Source organism: Primulina eburnea, chromosome 15, assembly GCF_022965805.1.
Source record: "Primulina eburnea isolate SZY01 chromosome 15, ASM2296580v1, whole genome shotgun sequence".
NCBI lineage: Eukaryota > Viridiplantae > Streptophyta > Magnoliopsida > Lamiales > Gesneriaceae > Primulina > Primulina eburnea.
The window spans coordinates 6,070,426-6,095,303 of NC_133115.1; the positions used below are offsets into that span (position 1 = coordinate 6,070,426).

The 24,878-nt window shown below is 37.9% G+C and overlaps 1 protein-coding gene across 4 annotated transcripts in view; it reads right to left on the bottom strand.

Annotated features, from left to right (window-relative positions):
- The window catches only part of LOC140814082 (callose synthase 1-like), a 71,888-nt gene that overhangs the window by 28,394 nt on the left and 18,616 nt on the right, over window positions 1-24,878 (bottom strand). For all 4 annotated transcript variants that reach the window (XM_073172945.1, XM_073172946.1, XM_073172942.1 and 1 more), the window contains exons 3-10: window positions 18,738-18,838; window positions 17,578-17,699; window positions 17,411-17,504; window positions 17,104-17,214; window positions 16,906-17,022; window positions 16,178-16,267; window positions 15,997-16,088; window positions 15,698-15,824 (exon numbers count right to left, since the gene is read on the bottom strand). In XM_073172945.1, the coding sequence (XP_073029046.1) occupies window positions 15,698-15,824; window positions 15,997-16,088; window positions 16,178-16,267; window positions 16,906-17,022; window positions 17,104-17,214; window positions 17,411-17,504; window positions 17,578-17,699; window positions 18,738-18,838 (854 nt within the window). The remainder of the gene's footprint in view (window positions 1-15,697; window positions 15,825-15,996; window positions 16,089-16,177; window positions 16,268-16,905; window positions 17,023-17,103; window positions 17,215-17,410; window positions 17,505-17,577; window positions 17,700-18,737; window positions 18,839-24,878) is intronic.

The following is a 24,878-nucleotide window of genomic DNA, read 5'->3' on the forward strand; positions in this document are numbered from 1 at the left end:
TCAGGACGTGACATAAATGGCATCAGAGGGAAACCATGCTCATAGTCTTGATGGGAAAATTGGATTTAATAAGAGAATCATTTCGCGATAGTGTTTATGAGCAAAACAGGGTGCTCAGTACTGAAAGAAAAGTAGGATGTAATATGAAAGGGAGAAATCAAAATCAACTGGGCATTAGTGTTTATGTTTCACAATCAATTAGAAGTTTAAATTTCGTGACTAGGTTTTTTATTTTTTTTGGGAGGGGAGATTAAAGATTGGGTAAGTATTACTACTCGATAAGATAACTTGATATTTTCTTTGGATTTGAGATGATATATTGGACGAATATTTATGGCGAGAGGTAATGATGTTTTTGGGCATTAAAGATTAATATAGTGTTTGTGAGAATATAGGAAACTGAAGGTATTCATCATTTCCTAGTAAGTTATGACTTCTTATTGTTAAATTATGAATTTAGGACTCAATCAAGGATAATGATAGTGAAGTGTTGAGGTAAAATAATGACTAGTATGAGCATGTTGGTTGTAATAAAACATGACACTCAATAGACAAAACCCATTTAGGAATAACAATGAGTTTGATTATGGTTTGCAGTCACGGAGCATTTGTAACTTTATGGATTCATATTTGGTAGAATAAAAAATGGTTCATGGCCATGATGGTATAAGAGTTTATTATTATGTTATGAGATTTAGAGAAAACAATTTGTGGCAGGGATAAAGGTCGAGAATTGTCAAGAAAACGTACAAGCAAATTTTGTAAACTTATTAAAATTTTAGAGTACGATTGATTTACGTATGGTGGGGGAATTTCCACATATGAAATTCAGCACAACTTTGCAAGGAAAAAAGACCACTTGTTTCTCAAGTAGAGATGGGAAACATGCTCATTTGATTGAATAGTTGACCCAACCCTTTGTTGATTGAAGAAACATTTCACTTCAATTGGTATTTTTCACGAAAAGTAGACATTAGATAAGAAATCTCATGCTTCACTAAGATTTCGAATAACAGTCCCGAATTCAAGTTGATTCTATTTCGCCTCTTCCTCATAGAAAGGAGATCAAACAATTCCAATCAAGGTCCTTGAAGGTGGGATCATCCATATAACATACAAAATGAAGATATTTTAGAACAATTTTCTGTAGCGACGAAACTTTGGCTATAACTATTTTGGGATTTAAGCTACTGAATTAAGGATAATTTATGTTAGACATTTTATGTCAAATGTAGCTTACATCACTTAATGACGATGATTTTTGGGATATTGATGTGGAGAAGGTTATCAAATACATATTAGATAACTGATTTTTTTATTAAAAAATTATAAATGCGAAGATGGTAATTGACTTCAAAATTTTTCGAAAATTGAGTTAGGATTTCTTAGAGAAAGGTGTATTACATTAGTTATTATATTTGAATAAATTTTATTGTGTTGATTTTAGTTTAGAGCATAAATGAAAACTTTGAGTATCAAGTATTATTTGAGATTCGGGGATCTAAGTTATGATTTTTTTTAAATAATAATAATAATAATTCAATACATAGGAAATATATTATAAGTGATAGGTAACACTAATATATCGAACTTTGATTTGAAGAATAGGAATGGGGTTTTAGTAAGTTGTTTAGTGATTCAACTATTTTTTTATAATTATATGTGTAATAGGATATATCATGACATTGGGTGAACACTAGACGTGACAATAAGATATTTTAAATTGCAAGTTATAATTGAAGGTAACAATAACTTAGCAACGGAGTTATTTTTAACCAATAGATTAAAAATATGTCATAATCACTTGAGTGAATCATTTAGGAGTTAATTCAGTAGCTCAAGTAACCTAGAGAGAGAATTTTGTAAAAATGCTCTCTCCATCCTGTTACCTTTGTTTCTGCGACCAACCCTTTCCCTTTCACAGTGCCTCGTGATTCCCCTTCATCGTTGACCACTATCTCAAGTCTCACCACCGATCCCAGCACCGACCATCGGTTGCCGGAAAATCGTTCCTCAGTTCCCGCTTTTGGTTCGTGTCTTTACTATAGATTCATTCTCGCACACATCTGGCGTATCCTTTCTCGCGTGTGGGGCGCTCGCAGGTCAAGCGGAGTTCTACGACATACTCGCTAGCAATGCATGCTACGATTGTGAGAACCCAAATTTTTTTGGGCACATAATTAATTAAATATAGACATGTATAAGAATTTATTTTCGAGTTATAATAAATTTGAAAATATAAATAATACATGGAAATCGAAATCCAGTGCAAGATACACAGTAAATTAATACTGGAAATCCACATAATTGGAAATATTATATTGTATATAAGGAAGTTTTCTCAATAAGTAAGCTAGCAAATTTGCAATACAGTCCAGATACGTCACGAACCTGTACAAGGAAGCAGTCTACGTTCATCCGAGAGAGATTAGTGCAATCACCCATTTGATTAGCCATCAGCGTCATTCGTGGAGCGACTTCAGAGCTTACCTTGTAAGCTGATTTTCCGTGCCTATAAATAGGAGGACTCTTCATTCAGAACTTGCACTCCCAAATCTCGAAATCCTCTCTAGCATCACCGTATTTTCGAAGCTTTCATCCTCAAGTAGCGAAGCTCTGCCGCAATCTCACCATTCACGTTTCCTTGAGCAGTCAGAATACTGTAAGTGGGCTTTTGCTATGTATTTCTTTGTAATTTAAACTTTGTATAAGTATTTCATGACATGCGTCTATGTGTGTCAAATCATTTTCGGAAAATGCTATTATATATTTTATAAAATCTCGATCGATGTACGATATGTTCTTCTATTTCCGATGTTCTTTGATTCTGCTGAGTTCATTCAAAAATTCCGATAAATTTTGTTTGATACATCTGATTTTGTGGTGCACTGTTATGATTCGAGTGGGATATGGAACGACGATTGTAAATTATATATGGCCCCCATCAGTGGGTATAAAACTGTGTTCCGGCCCCGTGTTTCGGCCCTCATCAGTGGGTATAAAACTGTGTTTTGGCCTCACCCTTTAGAGGACTAACATATTGGGGACAATTTGACCATGGATAACGAGATGAATAACAGTGTTTTCATTTGTTCTGATTCGTTCTGTTCTGAATTGTCTGATAATCTCTGTTTCGCATTTCAATTCCGATTCTGATCTGATATGAGATACTACGTTTTGAAAAAAATCAGTTGCAATATGGGTTTTAAATTATATTTATATGTATTTGTGGTAATCGATCGGCCCCCACTTGCTGAGTGTTTCCCAAACACTCACCCCTTACATTTCTCCCCAGATGAGAATGAAGATCAAGTAGACAAGGATGAATAAGACGTGTTTTGGAGTTGGAGATGAAGTTTCGAGATATGAAGATTTCTCACTTATGTTCTTCCTAAGTTTCGATTCAAGTTGTATATCGCTTCCGCACATTTTATTTCGTTTTGGAATTTATCACTGTAAGACAAGATTATTTTGAGTTAATTATGAAATAGACTGGTTTTGGTTTATACTGAACTACGAGGCTTGTTGTTTGGCGATTATGTGATTGTTGAACAACGCCGGTGTCGACTAACCCCGGTCTCGGGACGTGACATTTAAGTGGTATCAGAGCCGCCAGGTTCATAATCCGGTTGGGGAAGAAAATTATTCGGGAAAAAAAAAATCGGTGGAATTTTAAAAAATCGGCCAATGCAGTCCCATTCGGAACGACCAACGAGTAATATCACAACTTGTTGCGAGGCATAGTCTGAAAACACGAAATTCCTTTATTTAGATATTCGAAATTGCGTTTTTGTTATTTTAGGAAAGTTTCGTAGAACTCATAACTTTTCGTAGAAAACTCAGAATTTAATTCCGTCAACTGTTTTAGATTCCTCTCAACGTATTATTTTTATCCATGGGTCAATGTCCAAACTTTCTACTTTTTGAAACTTTCTCGAAAAATCCCATTCAACGTGTTTCTTGAACTACTTGTCGAAATTTTATGGAATTGTATTATGAGAACAATTAGTATTTGTATTTATTTTTGGGAATATACCTATAAGAGATAAGTTGACTGAAATTTCTAATTTAAGATAAAAGATTTGACTCGGGGATGATAAGTTATTTATGGAAACTAATATGAGAAAAGTTGATATAAAAACTATATCACAAGTTTTGGGTATTCCAATAGAGAAGTTGATTTTGTAGTGACAATTAACTGTGTGGGTATTAAGTTTGGGTTATTAAGAATGTTAAGCGCTAACTTCAAATATGTAGGACCTTCAACCTTGGAATATCTTGTGAGACAATATCTCCAGGTTAAAGAATTTATATTATTTTGGGATAACAAGTAGGCTATGACCTTACGTAAATAAAATAAGTTATGAGATATTGATGGGTATCAAGGAAAGTATAGTACAATAAGTTTTGACTTTTATGGTACTAAGAATGATTCAAAGGGAATGACATTTAATGAACTCCTTTGTATTATTAGAGTGTGATAGGCTCATGATCTTGATAAAAGTAAGATTTAGTAAAAGAATAATTATTTGAGGTAACGACTATGTTATAATTTCGGATTTTAAGCTATAGATCGATATTGAGTTAAGTTTCAATATTCTATATGGGTTTTAATTTTGTGATAGTAATCGGGATAATTTCAAGATAAGATTAAATAAGCATCAATCGCATATATTGAGTGCCGACTTGATTCAACTCACTTCGATAGATTTCGACGCCATCTTAAGGATGAACTGATTATCTAAGAGCCATGCAATAGTAGATTGCCAGAGTAAGAATGTCAAACTCTGAACCCCGAACCAAGAAGAAATCAGGTACCATGGCAACGCCAAGGAACGGAAATACATTTTTTTCTGTTTCCCAGACTTGGAAAGCCATAATATCGGGCGAAGAAATTTACCTAGCAATGGTAAACAAAGTGCAAGAGTAGATGAGCTGAAGTTGGAAGATATTCTAGTAATACGAAAATTTTCGGGCGTTTTTCCAGAAAGGCTTCTTGGAATGGTCTTGGATGGTGAAGTAGATTTCGAGTAAATTCGGTACTTGATGATGCACCAATCTCCAATGCACTGTACCGAATGGCTCCAGATGAACTCAAGGAGCTAAAAGAACAAGTCTAAGAGTTGTTAGACAAAAAGCATATTATGTCAAGTGCATCTCATTGGGGAGCTGCAGTCCTATTTGTATGGAAGAAAGATGAAAGTATGAGATTGTGTATAGATTATAGAGAATCTCTATAAGATCGCAATCAGGAATAAGTATCTTCTTCCAATAATATGCGGTCTTGTCGATCAACGTAAAGGAGTTACAATCTTCTCTAAGCTTGACCTGAGGACATGCTATCATCAGCTAAAGGTCAGAGCAGAAGACACCCCAATGTCAGCATTCAGAATAAGGTCATGTGAGATCGAAATCAGGAATATCAGTGGAACTAAGAAATTAGAGGCAAATCTAGATTAGCCGAAACATAAGAATGGAACCGAAATTAGAGGCTTCTTTAGATTACCAGGCTATTAGCGGAAATTCGTCGAGGGCTTCTCTTCAGTAGTCGTATCACTGACGAGACTCGCACAAAAGAACTATGAATTAAACTGAAGAGAGAGATGTTAAAGAGCTTTCAAACATTAAAGGAGAAGCTAGCATCTACACCAATGTTGGTATTATCTACTGAGGACAAAGATCAAAGGAAGATATCAGAGGCGTACTCATGGAAGAGAGGCTAGTCAACTAAAGCCACGGGAGCAAAACTACCACTCACGATCTCGAGTTGGCAGCAGTGATCTTTGCTTTGAAAATTTGGAGACACTATCTCTACGATGTCAAGTGTGAAATATTCACTCACTGACCACCAAGTCTCAAATATTTGTTCATTCAAAAAGAATTAAAAATGAGACAAAGATGGTTGATAGAGTTACTCAAGGACTGTGACTTGACAATAAGCTACCACGCCAACAAAGCAAATAAGGTAGCCGATCCTTTGATTCAAACATGGGTAAGATAACATAACATCATTCTCCGCGCAACCATGCCTTCGGGAAGCAGTCAAGTTAAATCAGAGTCGAGACACGACACTAGAGAAGTTCAAAGAACAAGCCAAGAAAATAAAGTCATCAGATTTTCAAGTGGACCCAGACGGAATCCTAGGGATAATAGGACCATTATGTGTGCCAGATATCAACAATCTTCGATAAGAAGTGATGTAAGAGGCACATAAGCCAATATTCCCGACCCACCCAGGTAGTACAAAGATGTACAGAGATTTGAAAGTAAGTTTCTAGTGAAGCATAATGAAAAAAGATGTCACCGAGTTTATATCTAAGTGACAAGTATGCCAACAAGTAAAGTGTCGTTCATCACTGTGCATGGAAGAAATAGAGGAGACAGTCATAACTAGGCTAGAACTAATCCAAGAGACAATGAAAAAATGGTCATCATCAAAGATAGACACAAGGTTGCATGAGACCAGCAAAAGAGTTAGTCTGATCTTAAAAGGAAACCAATGGAATTCACATGGGGTGAAAAAGCTTATATAAGGGAATCATTAGATTCAGTAAAGCTGAAAAAGTGAAACCTCGGTACGCAGGACTATTCAAAATTCTGGAGAGATTGGCACATTGTCTTACAGAATAGCATTGCCATCAGATATATCTAGAATCCACAATATATTTCACAAGTCCAAACTAAGGAAATACACATCGAACCAAAGCCATGTTATGGAAATTGAACCGCTAATGATCAAAGGTAACACGGGGGAAGAGCTGAAATATGAAGATGTCTTTATTCATATTGTGGACACCAAGGACCAAGTACCAAGACGACGTATCATTCCCTACGTCAAGGTGCAATAGTCAAAACACACAGAACGAGAAAACTACTTGGGAGTTTGAAGAGAAAATGCGCAAGCATATTCTTACCTTTTTGAAAGTCAAACCGACTCAAGTTTCGAGGACGAAACTTCTAATAAGAAGGGAGGGATGTGAGAACCCAAATTTTTGGGCACATAATTAATTAAATATAGACATGTATAAGAATTTATTTTCGAGTTATAATAAATTTGAAAATATAAATAATACATGGAAATCGAAATCCAGTGCAAGATACACAGTAAATTAATACTGGATATCCACATAATTGGAAATATTATATTGTATATAAGGAAGTTTTCTCAATAAGGAAGCTAGCAAATTTGCAATACAGTCCAGATACGTCACGAACCTGTACAAGGAAGCAGTCTACGTTCATCCGAGAGAGATTAGTGCAATAACCCATTTGATTAGCCATCAGCGTCATTCGTGGAGCGACTTCAGAGCTTACCTTGTAAGCTGATTTTCCGTGCCTATAAATAGGAGGACTCTTCATTCAGAACTTGCACTCCCAAATCTCGAAATCCTCTCTAGCATCACCGTATTTTCGAAGCTTTCATCCTCAAGTAGCGAAGCTCTGCCGCAATCTCACCATTCACGTTTCCTTGAGCAGTCAGAATACTGTAAGTGGGCTTTTGCTATGTATTTCTTTGTAATTTAAACTTTGTATAAGTATTTCATGACATGCGTCTATGTGTGTCAAATCATTTTCGGAAAATGCTATTATATATTTTATAAAATCTCGATCGATGTACGATATGTTCTTCTATTTCCGATGTTCTTTGATTCTGCTGAGTTCATTCAAAAATTCCGATAAATGTTGTTTGATACATCTGATTTTGTGGTGCACTGTTATGATTCGAGTGGGATATGGAACGACGATTGTAAATTATATATGGCCCCCATCAGTGTGTATAAAACTGTGTTTCGGCCCCCATCAGTGGGTATAAAACTGTGTTTCGGCCCTTATCAGTGGGTATAAAACTGTGTTCCGGCCCCCATCAGTGGGTATAAAACTGTGTTTCGGCCCTCATCCGTGGGTATAAAACTGTGTTTGGCCCCCATCAGTGGGTATAAAACTGTGTTTTGGCCTCACCCTTTAAAGGACTAACATATTGGGGACAATTTGACCATGGATAACGAGATGAATAACAGTGTTTTCATTTGTTCTGATTCGTTCTGTTCTGAATTGTCTGATAATCTCTGTTTCGCATTTCAATTCCGATTCTGATCTGATATGAGATACTACGTTTTGAAAAAAATCAGTTGCAATATGGGTTTTAAATTATATTTATATGTATTTGTGGTAATCGATCGGCCCCCACTTGCTGAGTGCTTCCCAAACACTCACCCCTTACATTTCTCCCCAGATGAGAATGAAGATCAAGTAGACAAGGATGAATAAGACGTGTTTTGGAGTTGGAGATGAAGTTTCTAGATATGAAGATTTCTCACTTATGTTCTTCCTAAGTTTCGATTCAAGTTGTATATCGCTTCCGCACATTTTATTTCGTTTTGGAATTTATCACTGTAAGACACGATTATTTTGAGTTAATTATGAAATAGACTGGTTTTGGTTTATACTGAACTACGAGGCTTGTTGTTTGGCGATTATGTGATTGTTGAACAACGCCGGTGTCGACTAACCCCGGTCTCGGGACGTGACAACGATGACATGGAGAAAATCTTCTGTATCTAGGCTAACAGCACGAGATGAAGTGATGCACGTTGAACACAAAGTTTTGACGTTGCGGCTAGGAAATGGGGGCTGTTCGATTTGGTGGGCAGAAAGACCAGGAATATAAGCCTAAGATTCAATGACTTCTTCAATAACCCACCCCCTTTCAGACTCAGATTTCCATCAATACAGGGGCAGGAATGCGGTCTTCACTTTGCAGAAAATTAATAATAAACGTGGAAGATTCATCGAGGTGTCCAAATTCTGTACAAGGGGCAGAAAGCAAAATACAATCGTGCCCAGCAGCTATAATTCAGGGGGATGGAAGAATATTTTAATTACCTTGGGGAAGCTACGGTTAGGGAGTTATCAGAGAAAGATTCAACAATCTATTCTACATCGTGGCTTATACCCGCTGAGAATCAAATCAGTTAAACAGGATGATAGAACAATAGAGAGGGAGCTTAAACAAGGGGAGTAGTTGACAGCTATGGTGGTTAGTGGTAAGCAAAGAAAGGAGATAAAGTGGCATGAAGCAATTGTTGTTACCAAAGGTAGGGTGAACATCTCTTGGGAGCTTATTCAAATCGTTCTTGGGAAATCTACAAATAAACCGGTTGAGTTATTTCCGTTTCAAGCCAACAAAGCAGTATGGTGGCCATCGAATTCGGATGAGTTAGAATACTATATTAAGCTGAAAAGAAGATTCTTTGATAATGGGGTGTCTTTGGATTTCGAGGAGTGGAGAGCGGATATTAATACGTCAGATATGGCAGACAAATGTTGCAACAGCTAGATTCGAATTTATGGGATACCTTGGAATCTATGGTCACAGGATACATTCAAAATCATCGGGGAACACTGCGGGGGCTTGCTGTACATCAGCGATGATACAATATTTTTCGTAATCTGGATGCAGCTAAGATTAAGGTTAAAGGCATCAAAGGAAGGTTTATTCAGAGTAGGATGCAGATTCCGTTGGAAGGGGGGATATAGATATAAGAATTCGGGTAGAATCCTTCGATCCAGTAGCATATGAGCAGTATCAACGGCAAACTTATGCAGAAGTTGTGGTGAATGGCAAGAGGACTTTGGCGGGATGGGGCAACATAAATATTCATTGGAAACAGATAGGAGTTGCGGAGTCCATAAGATGTCCTATCAAAGGAAAGAGAGAATCGGGGTTTATACTCGATCAATCAATGAGCACGGAAGCCATGAGGATACGAGATACATATGGGACAGCGGGGAGAGGATGGAAGACGCGCAGGGTTCCAGGCATTCGAAGGAACAACAGAATCGTTCAGCAGGCAATAATGAGACATCGACACAACCAAAGTGGGGAAAAGTATACAAGATATTGAAGAAAGTAGTCCCAAAAGAAGCAACAAAATTCAGACGATCGCCAATCCATTCACTGAATAATAGAGACGATAGAGGACAAGCATAACAAGGGGGTAATGCAACCAACAATCAACTAGTGCCTACTTATGGGGATGTCTATTGCAGAAGACAAAAAAGAGGAAGTGTTTGGATAGAAGCGGGTTACGGCGATGATGAAAAGACAGACTCAGTTCTCGGCAACAGCAACGGCATCGAGAAGTTTGGGATTCGTGATTCAGAGGACAGAATAAAAAGGGAGTTTGACGACTCACAAGATGATTTGCTGGAAAATGATTTTGATTCATCAGATACTGATAGCCAGGGTTCCTTGCGGTCAGAAGAGTCAATGAAATGTGTAGAAGAAGCAGCAGTAATGAAGGAGATGTTCTCATCACCGAAGGGGAATATGTCTCACACCGAGCCAAGTCAACCTGAAAATGCGAAATCTAATGTGGGACACGCACTAACCAGTATTCATTCTTCACTTCTAAACCATTCTTTCAAGCTCCATTCCATTTTACCGGCGTCATTCTCTGTACTGGGGTTGTCTAGTGGTCGTCTAATAGGAAGAGGGGCTGAGAGGGTAGATGTCTTGCCAGGTTCCGAGAGATAAATTTCCAAAGGGCTAGATATGGAGAAGAATCGGCGTGTTGCAAAGGAAATCAGGGGAGATTGTGCAGATGGAAAATTTGGGGTTGAGGCGAAGATATCGAGGGGTCTTTTAAAGAGAGAACTTCATAGGTTAAAGTGTGGAATTAACTACGAGAGAGGTTCGTCCTCGAAGGGTCAAGACTCTTTGTTATGAAAATTTTATCTTGGAATATCAGGGGAGGAGGGGCGACAAAAAAAGAGAGCTAATTCGAACTGTCATACGTAAGGAAAATCTGGATTTAGTGGTGCTTTTGGAAACAAAGAAAGAACAGGTTGATAAGCATTTTGTGACTACTTTGTGGAAGTCTAGATTTGTGGATTGGGTTTGTCTACCTTCGGCTGGGAGATCAGTGGGTATACTAGTGATGTGGGATCCGAGAGTGGTGGTGGTAAGTAATAATTTGATAGGGGAGTTCTCGGCGTCAATTAAAATTAGATTGAATGACAACATCAAGTGGTGGTTCTCTGCTATTTACGGAGCGGTCAAGCCTAGAGAGAGAGAGTTATTCTAGGATGAATTAGCGGGCTTGAACTCTATTTATGGTGACAAATGGTGTCTGGGAGATGATTTTAAAGTGGTCAGGAATACAGGAGAAAAGATGAATTGTTTTTTTTTAGAAGAAACTAGATATTATTAATACTTAAAATTTTTACAAAACAAGCGGATGAGCAATCCGCACGATTCCTATCAAATTGTCTCCCAGACACTACGAGTATGTTATGTTTTGACAGTTTGATAGGAGAATTGGGACTTAATGACCCTCCTCTATTGAATGCAAAGTACACGTGGTCAAATTTTAGGGCTGAGCCGATTTGTTGCTGACTAGGCAGATATCTCATCTCCAATGGCTGGAGGGACATTTTTCCAAATTTCAGACAAACGGTGCTACCCAGTATTACATCGGATCATTGTCCGGTGATGTTTGATACCACTAAGTCGAAATGGGGACCTGCTCCGTTTAGATTTGAGAACACTTCGTTGTCACATCATAATTTTAAAAATTTGGTCCAGACATGGTGGAACAATGGGGTCACTCCAAGATGGGAAGGGTATAATTTATGAAAAAACTAAAAAGGATGAAAGTCGAGATCTCTGGTTGGAATAGAGAGGTTTTCGGAGATGTGGGTGTCAGATACGTGGAGTTGACTTATAGGATAAATCAGCTTGGATGAGTTAGAAGCTGAGGGAGGCTGCTCTGATAATTTACATACCGAAAGAAGGGCTGCAAAATGTGAACTAGAAAATTTGTCGTTTAAAAGATTCCAAATGGAGAGTCAGAAAGCGAAGTGAGATGGTTGAGTGAAGGAGATCAGAATTCAAAATTCTTTCACTCATTGTTGAACAACAAAAGTAGTAGATCGACTATAGATAAAGTGGAGTTGGGGGATGGGTCGGTGGTCACGGAGAAGAGACAGATTGAAGAAAACATTATCAAATACTATACGAAACTGTATAGAAAATCGGAGGGGGATGGGGGAGGATTTGATGGGTTGGAATGGTGCCCTTTGGATACGCTCGAAGAAAAGGAGTTGGAGATTCTTTTTTCGGAGGAAGAGATAAAAAAACGGTGTTTGAGAGTGATGGATCCAAAGCTCCAGGACCGGACGGGTTCACATTGGCTTTCTTTCAAAAGAGTTGGGATACGGTCAAAGGGGATTTAATGAAGGTGTTCGCTGAATTTTTTGAAGGAGGACCGGTTAATGGTATTACAAACGAAACATATATTTGACTAATTCCTAAAAAACAAGAAGCGATTAAGGTTAACGACTTTAGGCCAATTAGCTTGACAACGAGCTTGTATAAGATATTAGCCAAAGTATTGACAAACAGAATGGTGAAAGTTTTGAGCGGTACAATTGCGGAGAACCAGTGTGTTTTTATCAAAGGAAGACATATTCTGGACTGTTGCCTAGTTGCCAATGAAGTTGTTGAGGAATACCGAAGAAAGAAGAATAAGGGTTGGGTTCTTAAAGTTGATTTGGAAAAGGCGTACGATAACGTCGGCTGGAGATTTCTTGATTTTGTGTTACAAAAGAAAGGATTTGGAGATAGATGGAGGATGTGGATCATGGGGTGCATGTCTAGTGTTTCCTTCTCAATTTTTATCAACGGAAAGCCAAGGAGAAAATTTAAAGGGGAAAGGGGCCTTAGACAAGAGGATCCGTTATCCTTTTTTTTTAATCTAATCGTTGATGTTTTGGGGAGGTTGGTTGGCAAGGCAAGGAATTGAACGAAGTAAGAGGACTTGTAGTGGGAAGGGTAAATTTAGAAAACATATCCAATTAGCGGATGATACATTGTTTTTGGTACAATAAGAGAGGCATGTGATGGCATTAGTGGAAATACTCAATTCCTTCGGGCTTAAATCGGGCTTGAAAATTAATTTTGAAAAAAGGGTCGTGTTGGGGAATAATTTTTCAGAAGAGGAAGTCGTTGGTTTGGCGCAAGCAATTGGGTGCAAAAAAGATGATTGGCCAATTAAGTATCTCAGGGGTCCCGTTAGGAGGTAAGCCTACGACCTTGGAGTTTTGGGAACCCGTCGTATCCAAAATGGCAAAAAAACTTTCAAGTTGGAAGAAGGCATTCCTATCAAGGGGGTCGACTTACTTTGATAAAATCAGTGTTAAGCGCAATGCCATCTTACTTCATGTCTTTGTTTAGAGTGCCAAGTCAGGTGGCCAAAAGATGGAAAAAATGATGAGGGATTTTTTGTGGGACGGAGCGGACGAGGACACGCGTTGTCATGTTGTTGGATGGAAGCAGGTTTGTAAACCATAGGACAAAGGAGGACTGGTATTGGGGAATATTTGTTTGAGGAATAAAGCATTACTAGGAAAATGGTGGTGGAGATGTGCAAAGAAAAAGGAGACTTTTTGGAAAAAAGTTATAAAAGTATTTATGCTCTTCAAGATAATGGGTGGGACTTGGGGTTGGCCAGGAATGCGACTTTTAGAAGCCCATGGAAATTTATTTCTCGTTCTTACCTCGGCATTTCATCAATTGAGTAGGGCAGTGTTAAAAGAGGGCAATATCATTCGGTTCTGGGAGGATGATTGGGGGGGAGGGGGTCCTTCGTTCAAAGAGCGATTTCCATCTTTGTTTCGGATATGTACCGAAACTAATAAACCTATTCGTAGCTTTTTAGAGGTTGTCGATATAGGAGTCAATCAAACTTTCGATGGGATATGCGTTTTAGAAGAGATTTAAATGAGATCGAGGGAGAGTTTGCTAATATATTAGAAGTCTTAGATGCAGTCAGGTTAGAGTTGGGATCAGAGGATTTTAGAGTTTGGTTGGGTGACTCTTCCGGTTCGTTTTCCGTCCGATCTTTCTATGATTCTTTCTTTCCAATAATTAATTTCCCTATATTCTCCTGTTATGACGATATCATGAAAGTACATATCCCACATAAGGTTCAAATTTTCTCGAAATGGTGATTTTGGTCACGATAAATTTGGGTATTGATTTAGAGAAGTTTCAACGTCATAGTTTAGTTTAAGTTATATTCCGCTGCTTTTGGTTAAGATAGTTATGTATTTCCATTATTGGGTTGTAAAGACGATTTTTTTATGGAATAAAAGGACTGGTGTTTTGAGTTATTTATGTATTACTAAGGCTTGATGTTCTTCAAAATTTTTTGAAGAGCATCGTCGATGTCGTTTCTCAATTTCAAGGCGTGACACCTGTTAAACATTTTAAGACTTCCTCAATTGCACAGTCTCATACATGCACAGACTTGGAATCCCTCTCATTCTGGTGTAATTTCGGTTTATTAATGTTCCCCGTCGCCTAGAAGCCTGCTACAGTCTCATACCTGCACAGATTTAGAATCCCTCTCATTCTGATGTAATATCGGTTCATTCATGTTCCCGTTCACCTAGAAGCCTGCCAGGAATCGCTCATTTTCCGTGCAACCTTTTGGCACCATCAATCACTCCCTACCCAAGACCAACAAGGGCGGCACATAAACAATGGCCGCATTTAGTTTCTTCCTAAACAACCTTCCTCCACTCAAAAGTTCGATAACTAATTGGTTTTATCCACTTTCGAAATTAAGTTTCGTCCTAGTATAAAATCAATATATCACAATCACATTATAATCCCAAAAATCACATACTACTAACTAATTTTCAGATTTTTAAATATCTCTGTCACATTAAAAAATCAGATCCGACACAATTTCAAGTCCCAAAACATCAAATCAACATTCACAAGTTTCATACCAAACATGCTTTCAAAAGAATTCAAAAACTGACTTCAAACTTTGAGTTGCAAATAGTTGAAAGTCCGACAAAGTGCCACTATATATTAACATATGTACTAGGATAATCGGCAATGGATTAAGAAGCAAACAATAAGTGCCCAGAATGAAACAAAAAAAAACTACAATTATACACATATGGCCGTAGATCCTTTTTCTCAAAAAACACGGAAATGCAGCTGCCAACTTGTTAAGTAATTGTAAATCAATTAAGTCACCCAGATAGGATTAAGGAAATGTTGCAATGAAAATGGCCCACGAAAACTAACAGAATCTACGGATAAACAATTTTCTCATTATCATTTCCTTCCCTTCCGCACTCATATTACAGTCCTAAAAGAAAGAAGAAGATGTCAAGCTTAGAGGACATATTACACTACAAGTAGAAAAGGGAAAACTCTTCCTAATGCAATAAAAACCATACTTGCAGAGCTGGGGATTAGGAGTCCTAGGATTGATATACGTGTGGATTAATTACATATATTACCTAAGTGAAATCTTGAGATTGCTAAAAACCTCTCGTGACTGTTAACCTACATGTACCTTAAAAACACGTACTGACAAGGAATAGATCTTTTTCGTGGAGGATTTTTTAACTATCTCGTTATTTCACTGGGATAATGTATGTAATTAATTCTATATGTGCAAGCATGCATGGAATTATTTACATTATTTTGTAAACGGTTTCTACACGATGGAAGATATCAAAAAGTATCTGCACAAACATTAAAACAAAAGGACAGTTGCTTGTAAATTATTAGAGGATTATGGAGCCAGATCTGAAAAATAAGATGATGTCAGAGGACCAAATGACATAAACATCTTTGGAGGAAGAAAGTATAAAACGCATAAATACATACATGATGATATATATAGCAGAGGCATTCAGGCATAAATCTCAAATTTGCCGCTTCTCCCCAAATAAGAAGATATAGACCCATATATAATAATTTCCGTTGTTGAACTTCTTGTTGGATGGTTGGCAGCCTATTGAAAGAAATTGGTTTAAGTTAAAAAGTAGCTAATGTAACTAGAGACAGATGCGAGAGAAATGTTAGAACAACCTTTTAAACCCTTTCCTCCCCAGAATATATACAGTATTTACAACACCACAAAGATTCTGGTCATAAATTGAACATAAACACAATATTTCACTCACCATAAGCTACTCTTGCGACCAAGATACTTGCACCACTTCTTGTAGTTCTTGAAAAGTTTTTTCATAACTTCAGTGAGTGCACGATCATCCAGCTAAAAGACACCAATACAAGAGAACTCTGTTAGAAAGTAGATCTCATATGCATTAAAATGAGAGTACAATGAAAAGGAAAGCACGATACTTTCGGCTGCTGATCAGGATTTGGTTGTCGAATGTGCACATTTGCTAGCAATAAAATCAAGTGTTCCCTCTGGTTTGCCACATTATCTTTCTGCACTCAAGACAACATGCAGAATATAATCGTATGAAAACAGTTTATGAGGACTTGCCAAATATGTGGCTTCATCAGAACAAGTAAAGCAAAACTTTGAGATCCCAATTCTCCATCAAAAAAATTTTTTTTTTAATCGAAAACTAAGATTTATTATAATCGTAATCAAGATTACAAAGTTAGTGGATGAGCGATCGACAAAACATCACAGCGTTCAGGTAATCACAATATCACTAGCAACAAATAAAACTCCATCAAAAATATTCAATGACACATAGGAGCTCATAAAAGTGAAATGTAAATAGTATGTGTCAACACATCCTAGCCACTTCCATATTGCAATTTACTGCTAAGAACTAATAAAAAAAAAACACTTATAACAAGTTAATATTTATAAAGCTCCAAATACATATTATAGGATTTGACTAGACTGCCAATTCTTGTTACAGAAACAAAAAATTTTTCAGTGGATGCATAATTTTAATTAATGCATTCATTAGTTTCTATTTCAGATACGTATCCTTGACAAATTGTGAGTGGAATTCTTGAGAATTGAAGTTTGCCATGTGTGTGTCTCACTGTATCCCATATCTAGGTCATAAGTAAGGAAATAAACATGATACAGCACATTTCAGTACCTGAAAACCAAACATCGCCTGAAGCCAGTCTAAAATATCTTCGTCCACTTTCTTATTCAGTCCCTTTGGCCTTGGAAGACCTCTCGTATTACGAAGTGCAGCAACAGATGCTTGTATCTGTCAAAGACAAAAGCAACTAAACTCCGGAAAAAAAAATGATGTTAGAAAATCTGAACTCCCGTGAAAATGAAGTCCCACCTCCGGGTATCTCATGATCGCTTGATGTGAACTTTCAGGATCAAGAGGAAGTATATTGTATGGAACATATATCTGAGTCTTCTCAGTGACCTTGGTGTGTTTTTCTAAAATCTATACGTAGAATGGAAATAAATCGGAAGGTTAACGTGTGGTTCTGGCAATTTAACATATATGATCGGCGATTACATGTCCATAAAAGGAATAAGAACAGAAAAGATTATTATCAACAACAGAAGCAGAAAATCTATGGCTCGGTACAAAAAAGTAGAATCATCATAAGTTGTTTGACAGAATAGCGAAACATTACCTCATCATCTACTTCAACAGATTCTGTTAAATTAACTGCCTTTAAGACATCGAACAGCACTGCGGCTGTTTGATAAGCTTTTGTGAGCCGAGCACTGAATCAAGAGTAAAGATTATTTAAAATATGTGGGATAAATAATTGAAATTAAATATTTTGGAGCACTTTACCGATCCGCTTTATCTGCAGCATTCTGCAAAGCCTCAATGTACTTCCTGTAGTAATGCTGATAAAAACTCTTCATTTCACGTGCATCACTTCCTTTCCTTGCCTTCAATGTTGTATCATTTTCCTACAGAATAATTACCAAATATCAGAATTTTCTTATAGCGAACTACCCAGCATCAAAACCTAGACAGATAAAGACTCCAGCCTTGCCTTATGTTACCTTTCCCATGTTAAAAAAGGAGCCCAAAAAACAAAATAACCTGTCAAGCAGGATACTGGGCATTCTCAGCTAATTATCAGCATTCTTAAATATGCATTTTAAGCCATTCAAATAAAGGAATTTCCGCCAACTGTGGTTCTTCTCCCAGGTATCACCTAAAATATGGTCATAATTTTTGGGGAAAAAAATAGCATTCAATCTGTAGCTGATTGCATCAATACCCAAATTTGCCTCCCTAACACTGGGATATGTCATTCTGAGTCTTTACATGGTACAGATACCAGACAGATCAATCTATCTTTTAAACAGTCATGGATGGTGTGCTCCTTGCAAAGTATCTAGACTACAATAAGCTTTAAGATAAACTACTCCGAAATGATTCAAGGAACTTAAAGTATGAAAACTGATCCTTACCTACTTGGCATACACACGAAACTCAAAACTAGCCCGTTTTTAGCAAGATCAACTGTCTGCAGCATATTTGAATTTCATAGCTTCATCTTTTTTATTAATTATCCCAACCATCATTTTCTCGTACCAATTTCAGCAGAAGCCAACAGTTCTTAGATTTGCACCAACTTTCTGAAGTAGTTTTTCAAGAGTAAATTAAAGGCAGGGATCATCCAAGAAAAAAACAGAGTCCATAATAAATTTCTTGACCAGTCATTATTTTTTTATCTGTTCATAATTTAACAGCCATTATGACTTATTTTGTGTCACAAGATTTTAGTTCATCCACGTCAAACAAACAGCCGTCGAACACTCGAACTAGAAGGATCCTCTTACTCTAGATGGGAAAACAATCTTCTAAGAAGTAATGGTACAAGATTTGGAATCAAAATCAAGGAAATTAAGTGGTCCAATACTTATTGAAATAATATCGATCTTCTCTTTTTGACACGCAAAAGGTAAAAAACCAAATTGCATTCAAATATGATATACCCTTTCGAGGCGTTGAAGTAGTGCAGTTTTAAATTGGCGTACTCCACGTCCACTAGAAGTTGGATCTAGGCGGTGAGCTTTCTCAAAGGCATAGAACCGACCTGATTCCAAAGCACACATCAATACACATTGGATTTAAAACAAAACAGTAAACAATAAAAAGAATGCTTCACAAATCAGTTGGGCAAATACATAATAACATTGTGCAGCTCAGAAAATACTCAAACAACAAATGCTATGAAAGATCAATGTGGGAAGGAATCATTTGTTTTCTAGATTTGAGGCTGGTTGTGTCTAGCTGTAAATTAGGATACTTAGAAAAATCTGTTGAATATAATAAAATATAATCAAAGATCATGGATAAAATCACATCTTATCATATCTTTGAGATTTAGGAAATTGTGTAGCATTTGTAAATTAGGATAATTAGGAGGTCCCTTAATTAAAGAGATCTCAATACTGTTTTTATTTTTTTTATTATCTTAGTGTTTGTAACTTAGGTGTTGGTGATTGTAAATAATTATAGTGATATAATAACTACACTCTTTATTTTCAGCAGTTATCTTCTTCCTGTTCGTTTAACATGTTATCAGAGCTATAAGACTCGATCCATTCAGAACTGATAAGCGATTTCATTTCTACTGTTTAAATATGACGCCGCAGGTCCTTCGATTTCTTATTCTTGCGATTACCAATGGCTGAAAAAGCCGAAATTCCTGAAAACCTTCCAGCTGTTCGAGATTTACAGCAAATCCATTATGCTTCTCGGCTAAATGGAAATAATTATTTAAAATAATCCCAACAAGCCCAGACCACATTGAAGGGCCAAGGAAAGCTTAGCCATCTACTTGGTAGTGGGACTAACAAAAAAGACCCCGAGTTTGTTGTCTGGGATGAAGAAGACTCTCTTATTATGGTTTGGCTATGGAAATCTGATGTCCGACATCAGCGATACATGCATATTTCTCACCACTGCCAAGGAGATTTGGTATGGCATACGCCAAAGATATTCCAAGAAGGGAGATGCTGCCCAAATCTATGAAATCAAAGTACAAACAGGCTAGACTACTCAAGGAAATAAAATAAATTTGTAACAGAGTACGCTAATACTCTGAAAAATTTGTGGCAAGAGATTGATCATTATCGATGCTTCGAGACCAAGTGCCCGGAAGATGAAACAATCCTAAAAATTTACATCAAACAGGATCGGGTCTATGACTTCCTCGTCGGACTCAATCCCAAATTCGATCAAGCCCGCGTTCAAATCCTTGGGAAGGACCAAATTCCATCTTTGAATGAGGTTATAGCCATCATTCGATCCGAAGAAAGTAGGCGTGGTTTCATGCTTAAACCACAAAGTGCGGAGAGCTCCGGATTGGTGATTAACAAGAACAGTGGCCATCTGCCAGATCCTGGAAAGGGTACTACTACTAGAAATCTGACCCAAGGCTCTAAAAATGAATTTTGGTGTCCCAAATGTCGCATAACAGGGCATACTCTTGATCGCTGATGGAAAATTCATGGCAAACCATCATATCATACAGGGATAACGGCAAAATAAAGGAAAGCAGCCAAGGAACAGGAGGTGAGCCCATATGACTTCCCGGCAGCCTACTGAGCACATGGATGCTCCATCTTCAAAGGAATTCGACAAGGAAGAAATTGAGCAGTTAAGGGCTTTCTTGACCACTCGGGGGAAATCGCCAGGTACATACTCATTGACACAGTCCGAAAAGTTTCCTTTTTCCATCGGATTCAATGCTTCCACAAGCCCTTTTGCCAACTCTTGGATCTTAGTCTCTTGCGCCACCGATCACATGACACACTCGTCACAAATTTTCTGTTCATATACCCCTTGTCCTAGCACTAGAAAAATTACTACTGCTGATGGTCCTTTAACCACAGTAGCAAGGTTAGGTGATGTCGAATTAAGTCATCCATTACCTTAAAACAAGTGCTTCATGTCCCCCAAACTGTCCACAAACCTTAAAATTAACACAAGCATGTATTTTTTCCTCAAAGCGATAAAAGAATGTTCAAGCCCTATTTATTTAATCCATGGCAACGATTGGGTTCATCTCCTATTCCAAATGTTTCTGAATCTCGCTGGTTCATTTCTTTTATTGATGATTATTTTTTTTTTTGATAGGAAACTAATATATTGATAATATCGAAATAAGATTACAAAAGGCAGTGGACAAGAGATCCACGAAACGGACTAATAATAAGTCCTAGTCTTTAGAACATCACTAAATCACGACAAAATAAAATTCCAATCCCTAACTAAATCTGTTAAAAATAAATGCTTAAACTCCGGAGTCACCACTGCCCATCTTGCCACCCTGATCTTGACTGTGTCCCACAGAATTTCCTAAAGCTCTTCTCTGTCGTTGAATATTCTATTGTTGCGTTCTAACCAAATTGACCAAAATAAACAATGAATAATGATGCGCCAGAATTTTTGTAAGCCTTTTCCTTTGAGGTAGCTGTGATCCATAAGATACATATCTCTTGAGTGTAGAGGAAATGTCCAATCGAAACCCAGATGTTGCATGACCTTGATCCATAGACTTCTCGCGTAGGAGCAGTGCATCAGCAAATGATCTTGATCTTCTTTCTCTTTTTTGCACAAAACACACCACTGCGGATTTAAAGCGCTGTTTGGATTCTTTTTCTGTACCCTGTCATTCGTCTGCAACTTTCCCAGCGCCACTATCCACGAGAACACTTTGACCTTTTGGCACTGTCCAGATAAGATCAGTGAAGGGGAAATTTGAAATGGAGTTGTCGTTAAAAAAAGAGGAGTACAAAGAATTTACCGAGAATAGACCCGAAGAATTGCCTAACCAAACTCTGATGTCCCTAACCCCTACACTCAAAATGACCGAATGCAACACCCCTGAAAGGGATGTGAACTCTTCTAATTCAGCAACACTCAACCCTCTTCTAAAACCCACTTCCCACTGAACCGTAGATGCCGAAGATGATCCTACAATGATTTGCTCTGAGTAAAAATAATTAATAGGCTTATTCTTGGAGTCAGAGAGAATGTAAAGAAGAGGAAAACACTCTTTAAAAGGACACAATCCCGCCCATCTATCCTCCCAAAATCTCAAAATATCACCTCCCTTAAGAACCGAGCCAATCAAGTGCCAACAAAGACAATGAGTCCGAGAGATGTACTTCCACGGGCTTCTGAACGTCGAGTATTTTGCCTCCTTTAAATCCCGTCCATTTCCTTGAATGCCATAAATACTACCCACTACTCTTTTCCACAAAGAACTTTCCTCGGTCGCGGATCTCCACCACCATTTTGCAAGTAGTGCTTTATTCCTTAGGAGAATATTACCTAACCCCAAACCTCCTTGATCTTTCGGTTTTGAGACTTGTTTCCAGTTTATAACGTGGCAATGAGATCCCCCTTCTGTACCATCCCAAAAAAAATTCCGCATCAGTTTTTCCATTATCATCGCCACTCTATTCGGAACCTTGAATAAAGACATGTAATAAGTAGGTAAGGCACTTAAGACCGCTTGAATCAGTGTAAGGCGTCCACCTCTTGAAAGAAAAGCCTTTTTCCATCCTGCTAACTTTGTGGACATCTTGGCTATTACCGGAACCCAAAACTCTAACTTTGTTGGATCACCTCCCAACGGTATCCCGAGGTATTTGATTGGCAATATTTCAGTTTTGCATCCGCATTCCGTAGCCACTCCCTCAACTATGTGTATCGGGTGATTCAACCCAATCAAAGAACTCTTCTCAAGATTTATCCTCAACCCAGATTTGGAGCAGAAAGATTTTAGGATTTCTACCACTACCTTGACATGCTGCTCGGATTGGACGAGGAAGAGAGTGTCGTCCGCAAATTGAATATGTGATATTTGTTCTTTGTTTCTCCCCACCTCAAGTCCTCTAACGGTGCCCGAGCCTTTTGCAAGATCTATCTTTTTTTTTTTTTGATCAGAAACTAATATATATTAGATTAATAATGTTAAAAGATTACAATACGAGTGGATGAGCCATCCACGAATTCGAAAACAACCCATAAATGTAACTTGTTCAAATTAAAAAGGAATGGTGATAAAGGGTCCCCTTGTCTAATTCCCTTCTCGCCTTTGAACTTCCCTCTCGGTCTCCCGTTAATGAATATGGAATAAGAGACATTCGACAAACAACCTTTAATCCACTTCCTCCACCTATCACCGAATCCCTTTTTATTTAGAACAACATCTAAGAAATTGTGATCCACGTTGTCGTAAGCTTTTTCGAAGTCAACTTTGAAGATCCACCCCTTCTTCTTTTTCCTTCTATGCTCCTCGACAACTTCATTTGCTATGAGGCAGCAGTCGGTTATTTGTCTTCCCTGAATGAAGGCACATTGATATTCCGCCACCGTTTTACTCAGCACCCCTTTCAATCTGTTTGCTAGGACTTTAGCCAAAATTTTGTACAAGCTGGTTATCAGACTGATTGGTCTAAAATCTTTGATTTTCAGTGCGTCTTGTTTTTTTGGAATGAGACACAGGTAAGTTTCATTTGTAATGCCATTGACAATGCCATCTCGGTAAAAATCCTCAAAAACAAGTAACAGATCGGCCCTAATAATATCCCAACATTTTTGAAAGAAATCTAGAGTGAAACCATCTGGCCCCGGTGACTTGTTTCCATCACATTGAAAAACTGCTCTTTTAATCTCTACCTCGGAAAAAGGCTCTTCCAATTTCAATGCTTCGTCGGGGTTTATTGGCATCCATTCCATTCCCTCTAATCCCGTGTCCTCTCCCACTGATTTTCTGAACAATCTCTGATAGTAATCGATGATGGCTTCTTCAATCTCTTTTTCATCTGTAATTATTGAACCATCATCCAGCTCCAATTTATCTATCACTGCTTTGTTTCTTCTATTTTTCAACAACGCATGGAAGAACTTCGAATTCTGATCACCTTCATTTAGCCATTTAACATTAGCTTTCTGACTATCCATCTGCATCTTCCTCACAGTTATTAATTCCAAATCGGTTTTCGCTTCTCTACGTTCCTCCTTTAATTCTCGTGACCAAATACCTTCTTCCTCCTTCTCATCTAAACTTGATATCTTGGACTTTAACTCTGAGATTTTGGTGTTAACGTCACCGAAGCATTCCTTGTTCCAGATCATGACTTTTTTTTTTGTTTCTTTTAGTTTCCTCATGAATTTGTATTCGGCCCATCCCTGAAAATTCCCAGCATTCCACCACAATGACATGGACTGACGAAAGTTTTTATGAGACAGCCATACATTCTCAAAGCGAAAAGGTGTTGGGCCCCATTTTAGCCTCTTTGTGTCCAGTACTATGGGATGATGGTCTGAGGTAATTCTCGGAAGCACTACTTGTCTAGGCGTGGGAAATAAATCTAACCACCCATCCGACAACAGAAACCTGTCTAGTCTGCTACAAATTGGATTATCTCTGAAATTTGACCAAGTATACTTCGCATTCAGTAAGGGTGGATCGTGCAGACAAAACTCTTGAATGAGTGCATCGAAGCATTGCATGCTTGTTGTCAGTGTATTGCTATTCAGCTTTTCATCCAAATTTCGGACCACATTAAAATCCCCACCTATACACCACCTGACTCCGCACAAAGAATTCAAACCTGCTAATTCCTCCCAAAAAAACTCTCTAAGTCGTGGCTTGCAAGGCCCATACACGGCGGAGAACCACCAACAAACATCATCTTGCTGCCTTATTTGAATGGATACCGAGTACTCCCCGATCAAATTGTCACGAACATCAACCACACGAGGATCCCACAGAACTAAGATACCACCCGATCTTCCTTCCGCCGGTAAACACACCCAATCTACAAATCTAGACTTCCACAAACTAGAAACGAAGCGTCGATCAATCATACAAGTCTTTATCTCTAAAAACACCGCAATATCTGGGTTTTCCTTTCGAATTAGTGTCCTAACCAAATTCCTTCTTCGAGACGACCCCCCCCCCCTTATATTCCATGAACAAATCTTCATAACAAACGATTCGGACCCTTCGAAGCCGATCCTTTATCATAATTGACTCCGCTCTTCAACCTGACCAACTCACGAGTTAGCTTACCCGTAGACTTGAATACTTCCTTCTCAGTTGTAGGAATACT